We start from the raw sequence: 25,071 nt of genomic DNA, 5'->3' as shown, positions 1-25,071 counted from the left end.
TATTTAAATGTAAATTAAATACCTCAGAAAGCAAAATGTACCGGATTTAGTGATTCGCCATGAGACACATTTTTTTATTTGCTTTGTTTGGGTGATTCGTAGGTCCGTAGGTCCTCGGAAAGGGGTATACTTAATAAGAGTTACGTTAACTTAAAAAACTCCAATAAATTAAATAATTGCTTGTAACATTATCGTTGCATCAAAATGGAATAGGTACCATTTTATCCTAGGTCCCAAAATTATAGTAGCAATTTTTTTAGTAGGTGCCATTTTATAACAGTGCAATTTTCAACAGGTATAATTTTGTACCGCTTCGAATATGCATCATTATGATCATTTTCAGAGTACTGCTTCGAATGGGCTCCATTTTATGCAGATGTATTTTTAAGCACTCTTCTGAATAGACACCGTTTAACACATTGGGTCGTTTGAACAGGTATTGTCTTTGAAAGTACTATTTTGTATAGGTTTTAATTTGTTGAACAATATTTTTTGCATAGGTTATTTTCAGCACCGTTTTGAATATCATCATTTTGATCATGTCTCATTTTTTAAAGTACTGCTTTAAATAAGCATTAGCATCATTCTAAATACATGTCATTTTAAAAGGCGTCGAACAGATGTGCTTGACAGTCCTATTTCGGATAGGTTTTAATTTGTTGAACAATATTTTTTGCATAGGTTATTTTTAGCACCGTTTTGACTAGGAGTCATTTTGATCATGTCTCATTTTTTAAAGCACTTCTTTAAATAAGCATAACCATCGTTCTAAACAGCTGTCATTTTATAAGGCGTGGTTTGAACAGATGTTGTATTTGACAGTTCTATTTTGTATAGCTGCTAATTTGTTGAAAAATATTTTTTGCATAGGTAATTTTTAGAACCGTTTTGAATAGGAGCCATTTTGATCATGTTTTATTTTATGAAGTACTATTTTGAATAAGCGTAGCACCGTTTTAAATAGCTATCATTTTGTAAGCCTTGTTGAATTTGACAGTACCATTTTGAATAGGTATTAATTTTTTAATCAATTTTTTTTTCAATAGGAGGTCAGTTGCAGGCTCCTTTGCTGGTTTCCCACGGATCAAATTATAAAAACACACAATCAAAAATCCCGATCATTTAATTATCACTATACCAAAAAGTTATATTTACAGTATAAACAAATTACACTATAGTTCGCGGCCGGTTCCTCTACTCCGGCACTATTTTTATCCACGCCTCCTCCTCCTCACCGTTCTCATTGGGGATCCGCACCTTGACCAATTGGATTGGTCCTTCAGGAGTGTCGATCAGCTCGGTCTCCGTCCCGGCCAGCGATTCGCTGGTGATTATTTCGGCAAACTCGCCATCAGCGTCGTTCACAACCTAAGAACCCTTTTTTTTCAAAAGTAAACAGCAGGGCGCAAACATATAATAATGATAAAGATAATATAGCGTTTATTGTTTATCGTACTGACGCATAATACAAGCATGAGTGTATTATGGTTCAAGTTCCGAAAGTACGTTAGATAAACGCCAGATTCTTTTTCGGCGAAAGTCAACATCCACAAAATCCACTAAAAAATACCCAATGTACGGCAGCTTGATTTAATACTACACCATGAACAAAAAGAAAATAATTCATAAAATAGAATATTGGGAACTCAACAAGTTTTTAAAGCCTTTTAAATGTAAAAAATGAGCCAGTTGGTTGGAGAACTTGAGGTCTAATCTTTTCGTGGTTTCTATAACCTGGAGAAATTATTATTGATACAGAAAAATCGTTAATTCACATTTTTTAAATCAATTTAGGTACAAAAAAAAATCATTTATTTTTTTGCAAATAATTATTATTTATGCTTATTTTAACTAATTTATGAAAAAAAAAAATACATTTTAATTGTGTATGGCAAATTTTAAAACACGTCACACTCACTGCACTAATATCTTATTTCTTTTTTGGTTTTTTTCAACAACGTACTGCACAATTTCTGTAAGTACTGCCTCTTTTTCAGTCGGAGGAATAAAGTCAGGAAGAAAATGTCGTTCCTTTAGTCGTAATTGTCCCATATGTCTTTGTCCGCCCTGCCTTCTTGACGTTTATACTAAAGTGATATTTTTCATTTCTTCTATCAGTTTTGTTCTGTATTCCAAATTATCCATCGCTCTTCCATTCTTTTTGTACAAAATAAAAGAGTTGAAAATAGCAAAAGGACTTTTTTCTTTGAAATGCTATAGATTCTCCTTTTTTAGTTTTTTTAGTCACAAGTTGTGGTAAATCTTTTCTGTTGGACCGCGGAGTACCATATAAATCAGTCTTTTTGGATACAAGGAAATCTGCTAGTTGTGGGGACGCGTGATAATTGTCGGTCGTTACACAATATCCCATATCGAGTAGAGAATCTGCTAAGGAACAATACGACCTGTGAAGTCATAGGCATGTCTGTGTATTTTTGAGATATTATAGTTCCTTTTCCAGTATAAATAATTAATAATAATAATAATAGATTGGCAGAGCATGTGGATTTTTCTCCCAAAACGAGATCGTTTTAGAGGGATGTACGGTATCCAACCCAATCTTCCTTTGTACAATAACAAACTTTCATCTACACTTATGTCTCATTCAGGTATATAAAATGTACTAAATTTTCCATTTAGAGTTCATAAATAGACCAAATTTTGTTTAGTTAAGAATTCGGATGAGTATGACAGTCACATGGTTCATTATCAAAAAAATTTAATTTTATTTTAGGTATAAAAACCGACGCAAGGATATATTAGATATTGGAGTAGCAACATTCTTTCTTCAGGCTTTTTTAGTATTCCCTGAATTATATTTATCCACAAAAATATTTGCACTTCCTCAGTTTTTTATAAGCAATAAACCATCATACGATCTTCGTGGTCGTTGTTCTGCATAACGATTAGATTCGGTGACCAATAAGTTCATCAATTCATTATCAAAAAATAATTGGAAATAATCTAAACCTGCAAAATTAATTGCATTGCAATTATTTATTTGTTGGATATCAATCGATGGTTCATCATCCTCGCTTTCCTCCGAATCCGATTCTACATCGCTATCGTCACTTCCGTTTCCTGATAAATTGGAATACTCAAATTCTGAATCTTCTTGGTCACACATTTTGCTGAATTTGGCTAAATATTTAACAATAAAAAAATCGCACTGAGACAAAATATATTATATTGTTATACTAGCGTAAAACTTATTCTAGCAAAATGTCTTGGATTTTCAAATATCACTGCATATATTACACGTCCGCACATAAAAAAGGTAACTTTTAGCATGATAATGTGAGTCATAAACATCTGGCTCTAGTCTTAGCATAAGCAAACGCAAATTCCGAGCATGGCAATAATATTTGGAAAATTATATTTCTATATTAACCGTGACCCATACGGACTTGTAATATTTTGAGACATATAAAATTACAGTAACCGTGACGTTGCCCGTATATGTCACGGAGGTGTGTATTAAGCGGTTAAACGCTAATTTTCTTTCCGAAGAAAACGACGACGGATTTGGTAGGGTTAAGTTTCAGCACATGCTTCGATGAAACATTAACAATTTTATATTATTTATTATATATTGGGTAGTCGGAGGGTAGAAATGAGTAGTGTATTTGAGTATCATCTGCGTACAGATGGTGCCGACAAATTTCAAAAAACGATGTGGAAATCTAAATGTAGACCACAGATATATGGATGTTTTTTTACCTGCTGGATTTCGTCCAGCATCTCATCCTCGTTTTCCCCGTCCTCGGAAGCGTCAGCAAAACTGATTTGCCGCCCGTCGATTATAATGTGCTCGGCCCCGCCTTCGATGACGAATTTTGACTCGACGTTCGCCGTGTCCACGATTTCTTCCACCGAAATCTGAAATTACAGTTTAACGAAGGTCAGCCCAAAAACCATCTTATAGTAACTACAATATAAAATAAAAATAAAATAATTCATTGTCCAAACATGTATAAACAATACATTTAAAGTTGTCAGTATGAGTTTTTGAAGTAAACATACAATGTATATAACAAACGGTTTACGCACACACAGACAAAACTAAAACTCAGAGTTCATTTAAAGTTATATTCAAAAAACTCTTTAGTCATAATAGCATTGTTCTGTGAAAAATGTGTTTAATAGTTTTTTGAAATTCAATCGGGGAACAGTTGTTTTTGGGGGTTGCTGATATTTTGTTATACAGTTTAAGACCAATGAAGTGATCACACAGATCTTTTTTATGTCTGGTATCATACATGTGAAGGTGGGATTTTTTTATGTTTATGGATATACATTACGCACTGATAGATGAAAATTGAAGGGAGAGTTAGTATTTTATTGCATTATTTTTGTTAATTTTACGCTATATCGCCAGACGGCAGGCAACTAGGGATTTTGATGATATAAAGTTAAGAAACTGGTTGGTGGTTTTTGAGGACTCTCCGCGCGGGTTTTCCAGGGAAACTGCAATCAAAAGGTGGTTGAAATAAATACCTATACCAGCAGCAATCCGCAATCAAAATGTATAGAGAAAGTTTCTGAAATATCTACACTTTCATGTAAATGATTTCTAGCCGGCTAGGGGACTGCCACAGAGTGATTTATTACTAATGTTTAAGGTTCCCTATCTGTTGAATCGTAGAAGGTACCTTTCATTTCAGTCAATAACTCCAAGAACCATTTTTTTAATCAAAGGTTGACTTCTGTAATGATATTGACGTTTTTTGTATTAATCGCTTACAGTTTACCACATTAATTAAACATAAATTCAGTATTACTTTGCTGGAATGAATATAATTGAATACTTATTATAGTTATAGTTTATAGTTCCTAAGATGAAATTGTCTTCTAAATACATGTTGTGTTAGACAATAAAGATTATTATTATTATATGAAAAAAAGTTTTTTAAGTCAAGTATTTACATTATTTAATTATATCATTATTATTAGTATCATTTAAAAACTAAATAAGTATTTTTGTATTCTTTACATAGTGATTTCGTTATCATAACTTTTTTGAAAAATGTTCCCCTTTTTTAAGTAGTAGAAAATATTAGTTAAACGTGGAAATTCCTTTTTTTTAACTAATATTCTGGAAAAAATTCATAGTGCTATGTTTTAACATGTTTGAAGAGAGTTTAATATTTTCAATTTGTAAGCATATCCAGCTGTGCATTTTTAATAGGAAAGGTTTTTTTTTAATTAGATTGTTATTTTACTATGATATTAGTACTCGAGCAACTAGAACATCCCATTTATATAAATTGGCGAAAGAAAGATCCTCATTACTAGCCGTTCTTTTTTATTGCAAAATTTGCGTCAATTTTCTACTACGCCGTTCCAATTTACCGTGTTTTTCACATTGAAAAAATGATATATCTTATTCACATCTCGTTCGATATTATTATTGAGATAATATTAACACCGAGACTTTCAAGAGAGTGCGCTCACCAATTGACCGTCGTCGGTCGTGAGTCGCGGCTGATTCACGACGATGGTGTCGTTCAAGTGACCTTGAGCCTGCATGTGCTGGTAGAGGAGGGGCTTGCGCATGAATCCCGCGGCGCAGACAAGACATTCGTAGGGCTTCTTGTCTGAATGGACGAATCGGTGGGCGTTGCGGTTGTCGCGGCTGTTGAACGCTTTGCCGCAAACCTCGCACAGGAAAGGTTTTTCGCCGGTGTGGATCCTCCGGTGTTTTTTGAAATGTTCCGGGTAGACGAAGGTCGCGCCGCAGATGTCGCACTTGAACGGTCGCTCACCCGTGTGCGCGGCCTTCATGTGATAATCGAGCAGCCTTCGTCGTTTAAAACCTTTGCCACACTCCTGCACAACAAACGGGAGAGATAACGGCCCCGGAAGTCAACCTCGCGGAACACCGATTGCGATTTGCGACGTAGGCATTTACCGTCAGCAGGAAAAAAAATTGTCGCAAAATACATTACAAAATTTAAAAGATTTACAAAATAATTAGTAACTTTTTCTAAACCCGTTGAACAATTTTACGATAAATTTTATTTATTAACATCTCCGGCATTTTCAGGTTTTCCCTGAGCTTATTATACATAACCTGTTCCCACGATGGGTACTTTAAGGAACTTTGATTTTTCCTAAAATTAATTAATAAATTTGCCATAAATCCAGTAATTTGTTAGATGCAACAGGGTGGGATTTTGAAAAAAAAAGAGATACAATACTAAATCTCAAAAACTAAAAAGGCTATGACAATTTTATTTACGGCATCTTCATTTCAGGAAAAAGTGACAGGCTGTTGCGAAAACCGTACCTCTTTATGTTTAAAAAAGGACGTGTGCAAACTTTAAGGAACGGTCTTGTGGCGGCTCAAAAATAAGAATATCTGATAATAGATAAATTAATGATTAAGTTTAAAGTCCATATTTGGAAATGATCAATTCATTTTATAACGACTTCCGGAGGTCATTTTGTGATATTAATAAGGCGCTTTTTTTTACGTCACTTTGACGAGCCTCTGTTACCTGGGAAGTGTTTGACAATTAAAAAAAAACAAGCTGTTGTCGTTTTCTGCTTGGGCAGCAACAAAAACTGTATAATCTTGGCCGCTAGGAGCGGTATTTGGGAAACACCGGTCAATAAAAATCACTTATTACCTCACAACGGAACCGTTTGTCATCGTAGTGTGTGGCGCGTTTGTGCGACTGCAAGTTCGATCTCTGACTGAAGGTGGCGCCACAGAACTCGCACTGGTACGGCCTTTCGCCAGTGTGGGTGCGCTCGTGGTCTCTGATCTCGGCCTTGCGAGCAAACGCCTTGCCGCAAAGGCCGCACACGTACGGTTTGTATCCGGTATGCACTATGGAGTGAACCTGCGAAGGGCGGAAGGGGTTATGGCCTCTGGTCGGACCTCGACGATTTTTTTTTACCTCGAGATTGTGCGCAGAACCAAATTGCTTGCTGCAGAGATGGCACGTGAACTCTTTGACGCCCGAATGGGTGCGTTCGTGCTGTTGCAAATTTTGCTGACTGAGAAAAGACTTGGGGCATTGCGAGCACCTGCAACGTTTTGGTTGGGTTTTAGAGTAGCTTCCACCAACACCTAACATTAGTAGATGACATCTAAGTTTAGGTTAGGGGATACTTTGGATTGTTAGACTACTAGAATCATCCCTAAGCACGCCGAACTAAATCCAATCTCAAAATTGTCACATCACCCAAAATATATGAGAAACTTAAATGTCTACGTTTTTATGCAACCAGATAATCACATTAGATTTTGTTCGGACACCTACCGCGGGGTGGCGGTTATAACGATTTGCGTCACACACTTTTATCCATATTTGTCACATTATTTGCCTTATTCAAATTACTTTAAGCTGAAGTTTGGATTGTGTGAAATTTTATTTATTTATTTATCAACGGGCCAACCGCCCAATATAAAATAGGATTCACATAAACAAAATAGTAAACAACAAAATAATATAAAACAAAATTAAAATTAAAACATAATGAATTTTCGGTAATTATTTGTTATTTTTGCTTTGCGATCTGTGGATTATTATTAGCTTTGTGCTTGAACTACGATGGAGGCTTATCCAGAGCGTTAAAGAAAACGTGACGTTCCTGGTTGTATTGGTTGTATGAACAATGATTCTCTGTTCAATAAATGGGTACAACAGAAGAACAAATATAGTAGGCGTTATGCCTTAAGTTTGTGATCTAGATACGCTTAGGGAAAGTAATTTTTTCGACTTTCTTGTTACCGTATTCCAGAGAAACTAGCTGGAAAGTCCGTACGTAATAAGTATATTTGGGGTTAATAAAAATTTAGAAAAAATCATAGGCATGCAAAACTTTCAAACTATATTTTTGGAAGTAAGGAATTTATAAAAACGAACATATTAAAGACGCATGCATAATAAGATTAAATAAGTTTTATGTACCATTTTTTTAATTGTGCAGCAGCTTAGAAACCACGCATTTGATTTACATCGTTTCACCAAAGTTAATGAAGAAGATAAATAAGCTGTTGTATTTATTCATAACAAATTGTTAAATGACATAAATTAAAATTTTTGCCAAAACTATATATCACGTTTGATCTAATAGATGGGGGCACCACACCTAAAAACCGAAAAGATTTCTATGGAGGTTTTTCTAAAAAAGCCTTGAATTGTCACACTGGCCGTTGTACGGCGCTGATGCTTTTGACAATAAACCATGTAATATATCATGTAACTATTAGATAATATAGTGGCCCTACTGAGATAAAAATTGATGCGCCGCAGGAAGCTATATTTTCATACAGCTGAAAATAATCTTACTCCTTTTTCTGGAAAATTGCTTTAATTTTATAAAAACCCAATGTTAGACTCTGAAATCCGGATATTATTGGCAACGCCGCGAAAAGTTATTGCTATTATCACAGAATATTAGCAATCTGTGCGATGCCATTGTTGTTCTCATTTTTGATGTTTGGTAATTATCTCCACACATTTTTAGACAAAAAATGCGCACCCACTAAAAAAACTTTGCGGTCACAACTGAAAGGAGAAGAATGTGCCTAAACACAAGTAAGTGTTATGTTACTTTTAAAAAAATAAAGTTAGTTTATATGGGACTCCCACTTACAAACATGCATAATTTCTGCTTTCACTGAATTACAGTATTTTTTAGACCACGCTTCCCACACCTTAACTCCATTTTTTTCCTTAAGATTTAATAGGATATTTTAAGAAAATACTGACGATCACTCAGCGGTCATGTTGGCTGTTGAACATCGGTCTTGGTCGAAAGCCAGAATTTGGAATTACTGGTGTCACTTCACAAGTCACGTCACAATTCACTATTCAATTAAATTAGAACAAAAAATGTTTAGATTTCCACAGGTAGTGGTAGATTCATAATTACCGTTATTGTAGGGTTATAAATTTTTATTTTAATTTATTCTGTTAATTCCATAGCTTCCAAAAAATTTAGCTTCTTGTTTTTATTTAAATTATGGTCAAAGTTCTGCATTTCTGAATTTATATGAATGGCATATGGAATTCGAATCCGAACTTTAATTTTTAGACGCTATTTTATGTTAATGCGTTTCTTGAATGTATTGTATGATATAAATTTTGGGACATAATATCAACATTTTAACTTATAGACTCCGAATTTACGTAATTTAGTTTGATTGTTTTTTAAAAATTTTCCTATTGTATTTTTAGTTTCAAAACCAATCTTCAGACCAAATGTAGATACACGATTTCTTGCTAGGTTCTTTTGTGAATTTTATTGTTTTATAAATTTTGGATTCAGTGTTTAATATCTATCAGAGAGGGGTCGCAAACATTGTTAAAAACTGTTTTTTTTATAATAATTAATTTTTCAAAATTTTCTGTGGAAAGCGGTATATTAAGTAGTCTGTAGATATAAGAATAAAAAGCGGTCATTTTGTTTGTGTGAGGGTGATTTGAGTTATTATCTGTGTCCGTGTGTGAGGATTTGTATCAAATGGAAAAATCCAATTCATTCTGTAATTTAGTTATAGTTATGTCCAGAAAGTTTAAAGACTTGTCTAGTTCCATCTCTAAGGTAAATTTTATATGGTTATGTATGGAGTTAACATAATTAAAAAAAAACTGTAGTTGTCTTTCCACTCACTATTCCCCACCCTATGGTTTATAAATCCAATGAATCCTGTGTAGTGTGAATCATATGAAGGGTATAAATGAATATGCTTTAATATAACTAATGTTAATGAATACTCATAATTAGTAATCATTTAGGTACAAAAACAAACCTAGAGAAAAAAATTGACAATTTTAGTAAAATAATTACAATACAATTAAGGCTGCAATCTTCTTAGCTTTTGTTTTGATATCAAAGTGTCTTTTATCTAGGTATTAACATCCACGTCGTCCGTATTTTTCCTTTGCCGTTTACTAAATTATGATTTTCCGAATGAAGTTCGTTGTTGTACTTTGATGAGGCCTATTTGGTTGAGGAATGCTCAAAATTGAATAAACGTGCGGAATTGCAAATATACATAAAAAATTCCATTAGAACAAAGAGTGAATGTCTTAACCAATTCTGTTTAATCAATTTTGAAGCAATTTCCCTCCATACTTCTGTCTTTCCAAATATTGCTGCTAAAATATTGTAGTTGTTTACTACTACTACTCTCTCCTATAATAAAAAGGAAAGAAAAAAAAGACACTTTAAAAATGCAAGTCTCAAACATTAATGAAAAAGGACCTATGGAACTAACACTGTCCACTTTTTTTAATATTTGTAACAAAATAGCTTTAGACAAGATTCCAACAACTTCCAAGATTCTGATAAATAAATATTGTTTAATGCTATAACAAAATATTTTCTTATGTCTAATTTCTAATACATTCTCTCTCAAGCAGCTAACACAGTTTTTTAACATCTGGGTAAACAAAATCGCACACAATCAGAGGCCGGCAATGAATTTGGTCTGTTACCAAGCTGGGAATGCTCGGATTATTTTTAATCAGTTTATGTTGTCCGGGGCGGGGGGAGTGTTATTTTTTGCTTTAATTTTTGTTTAGCATATAAAAATCTGACTCACTGGGGGAACACATAGGTTTTTTTGCGTTTATTCCCCACAGCAATACTGCAATTCATAATGGAGTTTCTAGAATTTTGGAGCTTCTAATTTGATATTTATGTATATATGTATACAATAGTTTCTTTTTATTGGTGTTAGCCTTCTGTCAGATTTACCTTAAAGGTGAAAAGTGCACCAACAGGACCTTAGGCAATAAAGTAGTAGTCTAGGAAGACAAATACTTTTGAAAATTATGTATTAATTTGGTTGACTTTTTTTGGAGAACTATGATTATTTTTTATTTATTTTGATCTTTTTTTGCGTGCTTAGTGACAATGGTGAGCAAGTTGCAATATCAAGTAAGTTAAGTATTAGGGAGAGGAAAAATTTAAAAATTTGTAATTACAGACATTTGTTGTGCAAATTATGGAGACAAATTTGGGATCTTGCGGCGACATAACTTACTTAAATGGTCTTGGTCTCATTTCGTGGGTCTTTTCATGGGCTTTAAATGTATATTTGCTGGAGAAATCCTTCCCGCAAACCTGACAAATGTACGGCCGCAACCCCAAGTGGGTATTGACGTGTTCCTCCAGCAAATTTTTACTGCTGTACCGCTTGCCACAAGTCTCGCACGTCCAGGCCTTATTTTGAGGATAGTGCATTCTAAACACACAAATATAGGTTAGAATTAAAGCCGACCCACTCACCCCACTCCAAAATTACCTGCGGTGGATTCTAAAAAGGCGGAGATTATTGAAAATCCTATTGCAAACTTCGCACTGAAAATCTCCCTCCTCATTTTCAACATGCTCGTCTAAGTGCGCAGACAGCAGATTTCTTTTCGAGAAGTCCTGCCCGCACACGTCGCAAATATACAAACGGGTGTCGTGCTCGCGTCTTACGTGGCTTATTATGGCTTTGGCTTCACCTGCAACCTGAAATATGGATAGGGGAAACTGTTTTGGCAATATTTACCACCCACCGTTTCGTCCCCTGAGCACAACAGGCATGTGTACATGTTTCCATCCCTGGCAACTACCGGGATGGAGCCAAATTCCTCAATTTTTTGTTTGTCATCAGTTTGTTCGACTATAATCGTCTGGACGAAATTTTGACTGCTCACTGACGACACTTTCTTTTTTAAAATGTTTGGTTTGTTGTCGGGTTTAGTTTCAGAACCGCCCGACTCATCTGTTAGACCCGGTTCAGCTTTGACGTTCACAACTTTTATGTTTTCTTAAATAAAATGCGTAAATGTGACTACACATATACTGATCCAACAGTACAATAAGGCCGTGAAATGACAGACTGTAAATATTCGTTGAGTCATCACGAAAAGCAACAAATTAAGAGAAACAGTATTCGCGAAATTTTGAATAATTTAGTCCTCCTTAGCATTCTTAGAATTAGTGTGCGAGATCAAAATATTTGTCTTTTTTAATAACTATAAAGCCACGTGTTTCGTGTGTTGCTATATTTTTTTGATATAATTATGGAAAACACTTGCTATGTTCCCAACTGAAAGAATGGAGAAAAGGAGGGAAATTTTCTCATTCCAACAAGGGGAGACCTTGCAGAAAAAAATGGTATATCATGTTCAACCAAATGAAATTGAAAGAGGCAATCTGCACTCTTGAATCAACAGGCAAGCTTTTATTCAGTGCTAATAATATAATCTCTAGTTCAGGTGTACTGTGTGTATCAAATTAAGTTTTTGTTAAAGTCAATTTATAGGCAAAAAATGTAAAGAGAAAGTTGTTATGAGAACATATAAAAAGGTAATGCTTCTTCTTATAAATTAGTTGATCCAAATAAAATAATTTTGATTCACATGATTCATTAAAAAAATAATCAAAATATGTATGCACAACAACTGTATGAATTTCTAGACCATTTTTACCTATCCTACATATTTGCACTATTTTTTGAACAATAAAATAATATAGAGCAATGAAAACGTTTTTTTTTACCATCTTTCACCCACATTTGATATTATGAACACCATGCAATCAGAAACCAGGATTTATGGGGTCTTTAATGCGATGACTCATACTTTAGCATTGCAGGGCCTTGTGATGTAGGTGTTGGCTGATTCCACTCTTACTTATAATATGTTTGTTTTGTTCGGACGCCGCCTGTCCCAAATCCTCATCAGAATTATCCCCAAACATGTGAAAGCTCTGGCTGTCTGTATCCATAGCAAAGTCGCTGTTAATATTCTGCAGTTTTACTAAAGACATCTGAATATCTCCCCCCTGAGGCTTATCCTTTCCAAAAAACATAAAATTACTTAGATCAACCCCAAGCAACACAAATTCAAACCTGCATGGATTCCTCATCGCTAGATGGTATGCCAAGGATCTTTTTTGGCAAAACATTCTGCTTAACCAACTTCGGCCTCACCTCCATATCAATAAAATCTTTCGAATCATCTCCACTTTCCTTTTCGCGTTTTTCTATGGTATTGGCATAGCTGCTGGAAATCTCCCTCTTAATTTCGCTTACCCTGCTCTGAAGTTCGTCATACTCGTCTATTAATTTAAAGCATTTCTTGCATATTATCTGGGAATGTACACCGTCTTGTTTTATCTCTTTATCCAAAAGGTTAGCTAGCACTTCTGGAAGGTTTACTTCCTCAGGCAGCAGATGCTAAAATAGTAAAAAAAAAAAACAAATAATTCAGGTAATTCATGTTAATTGAAAACTTACATCTTTGTTGAATATCTGTATGGTATTCCTGATGGATGCACAGCTCCCGTTGCAAATCAAACACACACTACCAGTAGTGTTATTCATATTGTCGCTGCAAAAAGAAACACTCAGTTCGCAATTCGCCTAAACGAAAGACGCGGGGCGATGCCCAGCGTACGCTAATTTCCATAACACTTCATGCAATTATAACCTAACGCAAATAAACAAAATACAAAACGCTAAATTGCCAAACCACCAAAACCTTTTAAATTTTGTCGATCTTGTCTAGGGGAACATTAAGTTTTCTTCCGAAAACAGGGCTGCTAACAAATGCTGCCAAGCTAGAGAAATGACGCGGACGAAACATTTGCAAACGGCTCGCCGGAAGCGCCCTCTTTGCCACTCCCCTGTCAACTTTTGACAAAGCGATGCGCAAAATCAGCACTGTGGACGACATTCTCTACAAAAATATCGACTTAAATTTTTTTTAAATATCAAACCGAAGATTTAAATCGGTGCTTCTACTATTTGTGTGAAAACGTTTTGGCTGTTGTGGGATGCTAGTTTTCAATACCAATTTGATATTACTTTTAGGGCAGTGACAATACACGGGGGATGGTGAAATAAAACTAGGGCATCAACAGTAAACAAAATAAATTTATTTCGGCCACAACTTGAATCATAATTTTACCAAACACATATTGCCAAACTTAATAACTTTTTTTCACCATTTATTTAGGACGTGTTGACTAACCTCAATCACATATTCCATATATATATGAAAATTTCTTTGCCGTTAGCTGAAGATTGTTCCGTCTTTTTTTTTTTTGCTCGTTACAGGTAGGACCCACAAGGTATAACAATATATAATGTAATCTATATTTACAAAAAATATATCTATCTCTAAAGGTTGAATGTTACATATCTTCAGTACTCCACTTGTAAGATTCCTCGACGTCCGCTTTTCTCGAATTCTGAATATCGAAATATTTCTTCTCATAACCATTAGATCTATCCACCCCATCCCAACGGTATCCCGGAGCAATCAGAAAACGGTTAGGCATGTATTCCCCTTCAAACTGGGGCTTCACTGCAAAAAAAAAAAAAAGCAAAATCAGAATATTTCCCTTGAAAAAACTATTTCTACCACAATGATAATTGACTTACTGGGCTTTCCAGATTCAATAGCAACCTTTTTCTTTTTCTTCCTTATATAAGCAAGCATTGGATCTCCCTCTCTCTCTTGCTCCTTCAAGTACTTCTCCAGGTCTTCATCATCAGCATATCTGGCCAATGGTTTGCTCATCTCATGCAATTCTTCAGCAATTTTTACACCTTGAGCTTCAACTTGCTTCAATCCTTTACCCCACCTATCATACTTTTCTTTATTTTCTTTTTCTTTTTGCAGTCTTCTTTCCTGTTCCTCTGGGTCTACCATTTGGTTTGCTTTTCTGCGCACCACAACAGTTTTATTAGGGGAATTTTCAGCCTCTTCTTGTGTGACAACTATTGGAGGAGACTTGATATTGTTTTTTGAAAATGTGGGAGGGCAACTGTCTCTTGCAGGTGATCTAGCAGCGTTTCTATTGGTTCCTAGACTTGAACTAAATGCAATCTCATATTTTCTTTTTTTTGAAGGAGACCTGTGACTTCTACTGGAGGAACTACTTGGAATTTCCCATTTCAATTTGCATGGAGGCGACCTGTTATCATGTCTGTGTCTTCTGGGTGGAGAATTATCTTCACTTTCATCTCTATTCCCACTTCTGGGTCTCCTAGGTGGTGACTTATCTGGACTTCCTTGTTTTATCCTTCTTGAAGGAGGCCTATCCTCACCTTTAGATGTTTTATAGTGCAAACTGTCTATATCATCTTTTATTTTTCTTTGAGGTGATCTAGTACCCTGCTTTCGATGGGGTGGGGAATTATCTTCAACCCACCTTGAAGAATTTGTTGTAGACTTCAGTGACGAACCCTGGAATGGTTTTCTGGGAGGTGACATGTCTCTACTGATTCTTCTTGGAGGTGAGTTATCTTCATTTTTTGTAATAAAGTTGTCTTTTGGTACAGGTGGAGGCGAGATATCCTGAAATCGCGTCTTTCTTTTTCTAAGAGGTGAAATATCTCTATTGCTTTCCTTCCGTTGCGGTGAATTATCTGAAAACTGACTCCTGGGTGGAGTTACATCTTCTTCTTTTATGGGTCTGGATATTAATTGTAACTTATTTTCCGCATGAGAGGGTGAATGGTCATCATATTCTACATTTACTATTTCCTGTTTCACTACTTTGTGAGAGTTAGAGTGTGAATGAGGTGGACTATTAAGCATTTTTGTATGCAACTTATTTAGTTTAAACCCACCTTCAAATTTAATGGGCATTTCTAGTTTAATGCTATCGTTCGTTTCCCCAATGGGTTTCCATAATTTATTTCTGGTCTTTTCATCAATTCTAAGGGATGGTGGACGATCATCAATAACTGCCACTATTTGTGGAGCTTCTTCATTATTGGCTTGCAGATCGATTTTAATTTCTTCATCCAACTTGATATCTACGTTGTCGTCGACGATTTTGAGACTAAAAATTCAAATTTAATGTTTTTTTATGTACTAACACTTAACCACATTTAAAAACATACCCACTTAAAATCACTTTGGGTTTTTTTTTCTTTCTTTTTTTTTCGCCAGGCTCTCTCCTCTTACCCAAATATTTCTTTAAATACTCTTTTTGGTTTATTATTGTTGTCATATTTTTATTTTTTTACAAAAAACGAAATAAAACATCTACAATTATAAGGGTTACGGGTATCTACCATTTTACAATCGTTTAAGGAATGTTCTGTGGCATAGATAAATGAATGGATTTTCAAGCCATGGAAATGTGTGAACAAAAATTATGAGGCGTCAGTTTCATAGTAAATAATTTCTCGATGTTTAAAAGAACTGATTTTGATGAAGGAAAAAACATTTTATTTATTTCTTTTGAAGCTCAGATTGAAAGTGTTTTCTCTACCAAATTCTTTGCGAATTCAAAACTGATGACCATTGATGCCAATCGTTTTTGTTTTAGATATTTATTTTTTGCAGTTCCCTTACTAATAACTCTCTGTTGTCTGCACTCTATGGTCTATGGTTATCTTGTTTATGGTGACGTTTGATCAATTTTATATATTGTCGTTTCCGAATTTGTAGCGTAATTATTACCTAAATTTAATAATTAGACAAGGAACTGCCCAATGGAAAAGTAAGAAATATTAAAATCGCTCTAACGGCGTCTATAATGCTCATATTTTAGAAATTTGGTAGAGAAACGTCACCATGAAGACTCATCCAAACAAGATCAAGATCCACCTAAAAAGAAACACCGGAAAGAACATAAACACAAGCACAAAAAACGTACCGCCGAGAAAATTGAAAAACCTAAGAGACACAAAAAACATAAAAAACACAAAACTAAATTGAAAGAAAAAGATGATGCAGAAAATGAGCGTTATACGCCGGAAAAATTACCCCAGAAAGCAAAAGATTCCACTAATGAAATTGTGAATGGAAAAGTTATTGGTGAAGATAATGGTGTAATAAAAGCAACAGACTCGCAAACAGTGGTAGATTTTGTGGCTTCAGGGTTGGGAACTGTAACTCATTCCCTAGAAGTTATATCATCAGAGAGTGAGGATTTGCCGGAAGCTGATTGCGATAGTGATGCAATTGATACCAATGTAATAGAAGCAGACATGGATCTGGAAGAATTGATGAAGCAGAAAGAACTTCTTCAAGCTGAATTAGCTAATGCTGATGCTGAAGTGGCAACTGATAAAACTAAGCAAAATGGCCAGCAAATAGATGAAGTGATTTTACTAGATGATTCCGAAGATGAAGTGGAAAAAGTTAAGCCCAAAAAGCCTACAATTAGTGTAGATAAGGTGGCTCTAAAAGAGAAAGAACGGTATGAAAGAGAGCGAAGAATTAAAGAGAGGCAAAGAGAATATGAGAAACAAAAGGAAAAAGAAAGAGAGAAGGAGAAAGAAAGGGACAGGCTAAGGGAAATAAGAGAAAGGTCTCGTTCTCATGTAAGTGATCGTGATCAACGATCAAGATTGGACAAGGATCGCAAATATGATGCTCGGGACCGCGTAAATCGCGAATCTCACAGGTCAAGGGAACGAAGATTGCAGCTTGAAAAAAGGCGCCAGAGGTCTCAGGATAGAGATAGAAGGCACCATCACCATCACAGATCAGATAGGCACAAAAAATCAGAAAAACAGGATAAGTTCAAGGACTCCTTCAGTGAGGGTCAGCAGAAAACCAAAGAAGAGACCAGCGACAGCGATGTCCAAGTGGAAATTGAATTTAATGAAGATGATGAAGATGAAGAGGCAATTATTGAGAAGAGGAGAAAACAACGCGAAGAGCTACTAAAAGTATATAAAATAGCTACTGCTATCTAGAGTTACATATTTAAAAATTATATTCTTTTAGAGATTGGGAGCTAACAATGACGACTCAAACTTGTCAGTTCCAACATCGCCAGAGCCCAAAGAAAGCACCCCTGAGCCGGCAAAAGAAGAACCTCCTAAACCGGAAGGTCCTAAAAAAATTATCAATAATTTAACGGTGGAAAAGCAGGAAAGAGTTGTGCAAACCAGTACTGACGAATCGTTAACTCCCCCCTTGCTTCCGAATATGAAGCTTAAGGAGGATTTAACTGATAAAAAGGCTATTAATAAGGATGTGAAAGGGAAAACAACAGAGTGGGACATGTTTGCTGAACAAGATTTTAAAACAAACACCAATGTAAGTTTTTTAAAATTTTTATTGTTTTTTTAACATTTATATAATAAAGTCTTATAATCTACAAATTGGACCGCCATTGGCATAACATAGTTGAATACAGCGCTCAAAATATGAAAAATTGCAGAATATTTAAAGTTTTAATTCTCAAATTTTAGTAGGCGGCTTTGATATGAGGTAATGATTTTCTATGCATGTGCCATTTGCTTTTTAAACAGTGATTTCTACACACTTAACTTGTTTTTCTAGAAAAGGGATCTTAAAGGGGATTTTAAATCTCGCCCATGCGCATATTGAATTAACCTCAAATTTTTTTTCATAGTTGCTTCATAAGTGTATCATAGGCATAGGCAGGGCCTCTATATCTTTAGTAGCTGTATGGGGGTGAGCTTATCATTCCCTAATTAGAAAATAATAAGGCGCTGTGATTCAATCGCCCAGGGAAGAAAAGTGGTTTTCTATTTATGTTTTCCGTGGTGGTGGAGTTAGTGCGATGTTTGCCGGTTTCTAGCCTTTTTTTCTATAACTTGCATGGCTTCTTTGGGTTAAAAAAAAATAAACTAACGCTATAAGTTTAAAAATCGAACGAAAATACTTGCGTTTTAGTCGCCTTCGACCATAGTAAAATCGAAAGGATCGAAAGCGGAAAATCCCGCGTTAACCGACAACTGGGATGACGCGGAAGGTTACTATAGGGTCCGGATTGGTGAAATCCTTGATTCGAGGTACATGGTGTACGGGTATACCGGTCAGGGCGTATTTAGCAACGTCGTGAGAGCCAGAGATCAGGCCAGGGGCAACCAGGAGGTCGCCGTCAAGATAATAAGGAACAATGAGATCATGTAAAGATGCTCTCAAAAAATCGCCCGAAACTGGTCATAACAAAAACCGGGTTTCAGGCACAAGACGGGACTTAAAGAGCTCGAGATACTCAAGAAGCTGAACGACGCCGATCCCGACGATAAGTTGCATTGTCTCCGGTTGATACGCCATTTCTTCCACAAGCAACACTTGTGCATGGTGTTTGAACCTTTGCTGATGAATCTGCGCGAAGTGCTGAAGAAGTACGGCAAGAATGTCGGGCTGCACATAAAGGCGGTGCGCAGCTACACGCAACAGTTGCTTTTGGCGTTAAAGTTACTGAAGAAGACGGGAATATTGCATGCAGGTAGGATGATGAGGTTTATTTATTTATTTGTTGTTTACAACCTCAATGTCTTTTTCAAATTCTATTTACAAAACTTCTGGTTTGCTGACGTTTCGTCAATCATCCTGTTGGCTTCTTCAGAGCTTAACTGAAACTGTCTCGTACCTGTACCTGCTTATATGTTGTTTGAGAGGTCGGAGCTGACTGAGGGGCATAAACATTGTCTCGGGGTGACTGATTCCCATATTGGTGAAAGATAAGGACCTGAATCGCGGTTAAGATTGTTTGGTTGCCTATGGTTCGTGGATGTTTATGCCCCTTCTTTAGCTCCGCCTCCCTCAAACAATATATAAGCAAGTACAGAGCAGAATGCGAGTCAGTTTCATTTAAGCACCGAAGAAGGCAACAGGATGATTGGCGAAACGTCACCAAGTTCGATTCAACAACAACCAACTACAGTTTTTGTATTTATTTGCTTTATTGTTTATACAGGGTTCGCGAAATATTTTCCGCGATATTTATTAATTTATTTATTTCTCATCTATTTATCAACCCAAAAGGGATGTTAAAAAAATAATTATAAAAAATCTGTTTTTTTAGTTTTGTCTTTTGGGAGCAGTGGGGGCAGTAAACTTAGTTGGGAATGTCGCGAGATTGACAAGAAAAGTCTAATTTAAGAGTGTCACTTATTTCTGTATATTCACTACACTTTTGATTTCTTTGATTTGCTTTGATAGTGCAGCTTGGCCTTTTGTTTTAATATCTTTGCGCTTGTAACACGTGAGTTCGTAATCTGTTTATCAGGTTGATAATGTAATAATATAATTTGGCATGTCTTCTCAAGATAGAAAAATACATAACAACAAAATTTTAAACTAAGCTTATGCTATATTTACACCGAAATTGTCTTCACAGCAATACAACTTTTAAAACGTTTTTAGGGACACATCTTTTAAGTTCTTGCTCTGGCAAACCACTTTCTTTTTTGTGAGAATTTCATGGAACTTTGAAAAACAACAGTCACGTTTTCAGCAAAATTATTAATTATTTTATTAATTAAAATTAAAATTAATATTTATTATATTATATATTATATATATATTATATATTATATATATATTATATATATAATAATGTATTCATATCAACTGAAGTCCTAAAATGGTTCGTTTTGGAGATTATAGACAAGGATATCAAGTGCATAACTCCGTGGTTTATGGTCCTTATCTGGGTCAAGAAGATGTAACCAGAATACAGAGAGTGCAAAAGTCATGTTTACGATTGAGGCAAATTGGCTATCAATGCAAAAACCTCGACAGTTTCATGCAATCGTTTTTAACCATAATATAATTTTAAATGCCTACCCTCCATATCTCTTAGAAAAAATAAAATATCGAACTGATTTTCATGTTTTCATATGGAGGTCTTATTTCTCCTCCCCCGCATCGTAAAGCATTGTTTGAAATATCGTTTTCCTACTGTGTCTACAAATGCTGTTGTCCCAATGACGTGAAGAAACTGATGCCCACATGTTTTGGAAAAAATTATAAAACTTTTCTTTATAATCAATCTATTAGTCACAAATAATTAGCGGAAGTAGATTTCTATTAGTAAGATACTGCACAGTTTTGTTTTTTTATTTTTTATTTATTCATGTTAATGAATTGATACATACCATATGTTAAAATATAAGTAGCTATGAAATTAGGGACCGGACATTGATCTTTTTTAAAATTGTTTCCAAGTATACATAGACAAATGTTATTATTAAGTGCAAAAAATAAACATGTATTATTATTATTATTAGAAATGAATTTGGTGCACCTGCGTTGACCTCAACATCGAAGTTATTTTATGTATGGTGCCCTAAGAGTTTAACAGGTCAGACGTTGATTGTACTCGTTTCAGATATTAAACCGGACAACATTCTCGTCAACGAAAGCAAACTGGTGCTGAAGCTGTGTGATTTCGGGTCGGCGTCCAAGATCAACGAGAACGAAATAACGCCATATTTGGTGTCGCGTTTCTACCGCGCCCCCGAGATCATACTCGGGATCCCATATGAATACGGCATCGACATGTGGTCCGCCGCCTGTACGATTTACGAACTGTACGCTGGCAGGATATTGTTTTCTGGCAAGTCCAACAATCAGATGCTGAAGTTTTTTATGGACGTGAAGGGCAAGTTTCCCAACAAGGTGATCCGCAAGGGAGCGTTCAAAGATCAACACTTTGACCCTAACTGTAACTTCCTCTATCACGAGATCGACAAAGTCACAGAAAGGGTGAGTCTGTTGATAAGGGTCGGATGTGTTTTAAGAATTTTGCAAAAAAAAAATCCTTGTATTTCGCGTAAGATTGGGGTTAGGTTATTTTTTAGAGGTGAGTCCATAATTTATTGTTGACGAGTTAACTTTTCCTGTGTGAAATTTTAAACAAAACTAATAATGTTGATGAATATTTATTAAATATTTCAAGAATATACCGGGTGTCAACGAATATATTAAATAATCCATAATTACTAGAACAAAATTTGGTATATAGAGTTTCGAAATTTTACCGAAAAACGATTTGTTTTTCGGAGCGCGAGCATTGAAAATGCCAAGTGAGATTTTGGCTTTAATTGTTACATAAAAAAACAGGTACCATCAGTTTATTAGATTTAAAAAAAGGGTTATTTTAATATTTCGATATATCACTGCTCCGCCAGAACAGTGACGTAAGTGCTATTTAATATATATGGTAAAACAATGACGAAACTGTATTACCATACAATACAATATTCATGAGTCATGAGTTCCTGCGTTATCGGCATAGGGCCTCTATATCTCTAGTAGCTATAAGCTGTAAGCAGCTATTCTAAAACTTGTTATTTTCTATAGTCTATATTAAATATCTTAGAGTTAACTCAAAATATAACTAAAATTTTAAGATTTTATATTAAAATAAGCACACTATGAAAATGTTGTGGGCAGGGACTTCCTTTGGTGTTAGTTTAATAGCTTCGAATTTTTCTGGCCATTGTTTTCCATTGAAAATGGCGAATTTAGTTGAAAGTCAATATAACAATATAATTTCAAAACTAACCACGTGTATTGGAACAAAAAAATATATATAAAATCATGTGAACCATGGGCGTGCAAAAAAAAATTGAACATGAAAGTTCAGCTGGCTCAGCAACTCAGGGCCACTAATGAATTGCAAAGTTTATATAAAAACTGAAATAAAAAGTACCTCCTATGATTCGACAGTGCAGGGAACCTTAAACATTAGTAATAAATCACTCTGTGGCAGTCCCCTAGCCGGGTAGAAACCATTTACATGAAAAAAATTTCAAAGAAACTCCCACAGGCTACTGTAATACTTTTTATTAAACTTCTGGATTCCTCCTGCGTCGGTTTTTGTTGAGGCGAACTTGTTGACGTTTCGCCAATCATCCTGTTGGCTTCTTCAGAGCTTGACTGAATCTGAAGAAGCCAACAGGATGATTGGCGAAACATAAGCAAGTTCGACTCAGCAAAAACAGACTCAGAAGGAATCCAGAAGTTTTGTAAAAAGCATTTACATGAAAGTGAAGAAATTTCAGAAACCCTTGCAAAATCTTTAGAGTTTCTCACTATGAATCCTAGCATTTTGACTGCACTTCCCAAGGCTTTATCGACAAGATTTCTGAAGGAAAGTTTTGTGTCAAACGTTACATCCATTACATCTTCAAAATTGTCACATTTTCTTAATAATACGTGATCCAGATAATAATTAAAAGTTATAGTATCAGTTTTGTTTGAAAATATCATTGGGAAACATTTATCTGTATTCAGGGGTAGGTTATTAGAAGCACACCAAGAACCAATAATCCCCAAATCATTCTGCAGAGACACACAGTAGCAAAGCTGACACGTGTGGGTCAACGTTTAGAGGACCATACCATTATTATTTTTTTCACAAAAACTCGTAAATTGTGGAACTTGTAGGTGCACATCACAGGAAAAATCCAGAAGATGTGTACCTTACAAGAATAATACAATGTTTTTCTTTTGTGCCTCTGTTGCAGGAAAAGGTTGTGGTGATGACGGTGGTCAAAGTGTCGCGGGATCTGCAGTCGGAGCTCGTGGCCGGTCAGGCCCTGCCTCCCGACCAGTTGAAAAAAGTCACCCAGCTAAAGGATCTGCTGGAGAAAGCATTGGCCATCGATCCCGGTAAAAGGATCAGCCTCAACAACGCCCTTACCCATCCCTTTATACAGGACAAGATCTGATTACTGAGTAACGCGAGGTAAACAGTTCAAAAAAACGCAGGGCCGGTTTAAAAAAAATTGTAAATTTGTAAGCGAACCAAAAACACTGTGTAACATATGTGCGTTTATATTATTTGTTCAATAAATATTCTGCGACATTCACGGTATTCTTTTTCGATAGTTTCGCGCGTCGGCGCGTACCGACTGCCCGCCATTTTTATTTGTGTTTTGTTGCAGACCTGTGTGAGCAAGCGCGGTGAGGTCGAAAAACGGTTAAGGGTGGCGGTCGTCCACGCGGATATCGCTAAAGGTAGTTGAAAAGTGGTAAAAACAACCCTCGGTCATGGATTATATATATCTATATTTTGCGGTTCCGGTTATTCGGGAGTGGTTCGACTCTTTGGACGCTTTCTCGCCAAAGGGTCGAACGCCCCCTCGCCCGAGGCGTCGCGTTAATTCGATTGTGTTATCTCTTTTTCAGGGGCGCGGGGCGCCATCGACGGGGGCTGCAAAGTGTCGTGTGGTTGAGAAGAAAAGGATAAGTATATCGCTACGAGGTCCCGTTCTCTATCGCTAACTCTGTTTTGTTTCTTTTGTAGCGTTGAAGTTTGAATTGTCAAGTGAAAATTTAACTCCAGGCGGGTTATAGGTAAGTATGATACCCACGTACGACGTGGGTATGATTTGTTAAAGGTTTTTGAATAAAATTCGAGTTTTTTTTTTAATATTTCATGGGTCCATTGTCCATTCTTCCTTGCGAGTATAATATCCGTGTAAATTAAGATCCCTAAATTCTTCAATAAATGACCAAATATTTTTAAACAAATGGTATTAAAGATTTTACTTTAATTACTCATAAACGTACTTTTCTATTTTGACCAATTTAAATGTGATTAATGGAGATTAGGATAGCTTTAAATATATTTTAAAAAAATAGGACCTGTGATACAAGTACTTTGTAATTGCAAACGGGTGTACCATACTTTCTAAACCTTCTAAAAGTTACCCTCATTTTCAATGCAATATTAATTATTAATAAAGTTAGCTTGTTGGCAACAGTGGCGTTTTCTGCTGAGACTCACAAGTTTTAATATACAGACTAAACTTGTGTGTGTGTTTTTTTTTCTTTTTAATTGAGCACCCCTGTAAGTCTTTATATAATTTAATGTGGCTTGTTATGATTTTTTCAAAAATATTTTACAGGTTACGGGCAAAACATTTATCTTGAATTTTATTTTTTTATCAATATATATGTCTGCCTATGTATCGCAGATTTGCCGAGAAGCCGTTATGTGTTGTTAAATATATTATTAAAAAATTCAACATATTTTTGAATCAGATTGAGAATATTTTCCAGAATCTGCGATGACAGAAAAGTTACAATAGAGTCAGCTATAAAACCGTAAAGCTATAAAATAATGCAGCTATCTTAAAAGTTAATCTGTAAAAAAAGTTTTGCATTGGGAAAATGCCACAAATGGGCATATGAAATACTCTCAAAATGTATGTTTTTTGTTGTTTTGACCAGTTCGTTAAAAATAGTAATTTTTAAGACGGCCTTTTCACTTTTAGTAAGATGCAAAACTTAATTTTAATTAAATTTAATTGAAAAAATCCGATTTTGATTCTCACGCTGTTACGGAGTTAAAACGATTTAATGGGTT

The 25,071-nt window shown here is 35.4% G+C and overlaps 3 protein-coding genes across 4 annotated transcripts; 1 reads left to right on the top strand and 2 right to left on the bottom strand.

The window, feature by feature from the left end:
* Positions 1 to 1,093: 1,093 nt before the first annotated feature.
* Positions 1,094 to 13,625, bottom strand: LOC132707369 (zinc finger protein 37-like). Of its 2 annotated transcripts, none has more exons than XM_060679202.1 (12): positions 13,500 to 13,625; positions 13,256 to 13,448; positions 12,869 to 13,195; positions 12,651 to 12,813; positions 11,529 to 11,782; positions 11,270 to 11,481; positions 11,009 to 11,209; positions 6,906 to 7,035; positions 6,633 to 6,848; positions 5,455 to 5,829; positions 3,721 to 3,879; positions 1,094 to 1,368 (listed from the first exon to the last, which is right to left on the bottom strand). In XM_060679202.1, the coding sequence occupies exons 2-12, from the start codon at positions 13,340 to 13,342 to the stop codon at positions 1,195 to 1,197; spliced, it is 2,298 nt and encodes a 765-aa protein (XP_060535185.1). In that variant the 5' UTR covers positions 13,343 to 13,448; positions 13,500 to 13,625; the 3' UTR covers positions 1,094 to 1,194. The 2 variants fall into 2 exon arrangements, with proteins under 2 accessions (XP_060535185.1, XP_060535183.1); XM_060679200.1 differs by having other exon boundaries at positions 13,256 to 13,349.
* Positions 13,626 to 13,844: 219 nt separating this feature from the next.
* On the bottom strand, positions 13,845 to 16,062 carry LOC132707370 (BUD13 homolog). Its single transcript, XM_060679203.1, has 3 exons — positions 15,875 to 16,062; positions 14,405 to 15,813; positions 13,845 to 14,327 (listed from the first exon to the last, which is right to left on the bottom strand). The coding sequence occupies exons 1-3, from the start codon at positions 15,982 to 15,984 to the stop codon at positions 14,155 to 14,157; spliced, it is 1,692 nt and encodes a 563-aa protein (XP_060535186.1). The 5' UTR covers positions 15,985 to 16,062; the 3' UTR covers positions 13,845 to 14,154.
* A 267-nt stretch (positions 16,063 to 16,329) lies between these two features.
* Positions 16,330 to 23,624, top strand: LOC132707368 (uncharacterized). The gene is made up of 7 exons (XM_060679199.1): positions 16,330 to 16,479; positions 16,531 to 17,656; positions 17,715 to 18,029; positions 18,633 to 18,868; positions 18,926 to 19,194; positions 21,082 to 21,458; positions 23,225 to 23,624. The coding sequence occupies exons 1-7, from the start codon at positions 16,472 to 16,474 to the stop codon at positions 23,426 to 23,428; spliced, it is 2,535 nt and encodes an 844-aa protein (XP_060535182.1). The 5' UTR covers positions 16,330 to 16,471; the 3' UTR covers positions 23,429 to 23,624.
* The last annotated feature ends 1,447 nt before the right edge of the window (positions 23,625 to 25,071 follow it).

The sequence above is a fragment of the Cylas formicarius genome, unplaced genomic scaffold (assembly GCF_029955315.1).
Source record: "Cylas formicarius isolate icCylForm1 unplaced genomic scaffold, icCylForm1.1 PGA_scaffold_9__14_contigs__length_23061073, whole genome shotgun sequence".
Lineage (NCBI taxonomy): Eukaryota > Metazoa > Arthropoda > Insecta > Coleoptera > Brentidae > Cylas > Cylas formicarius.
This window is presented reverse-complemented; position numbering and strand designations above follow the sequence as displayed.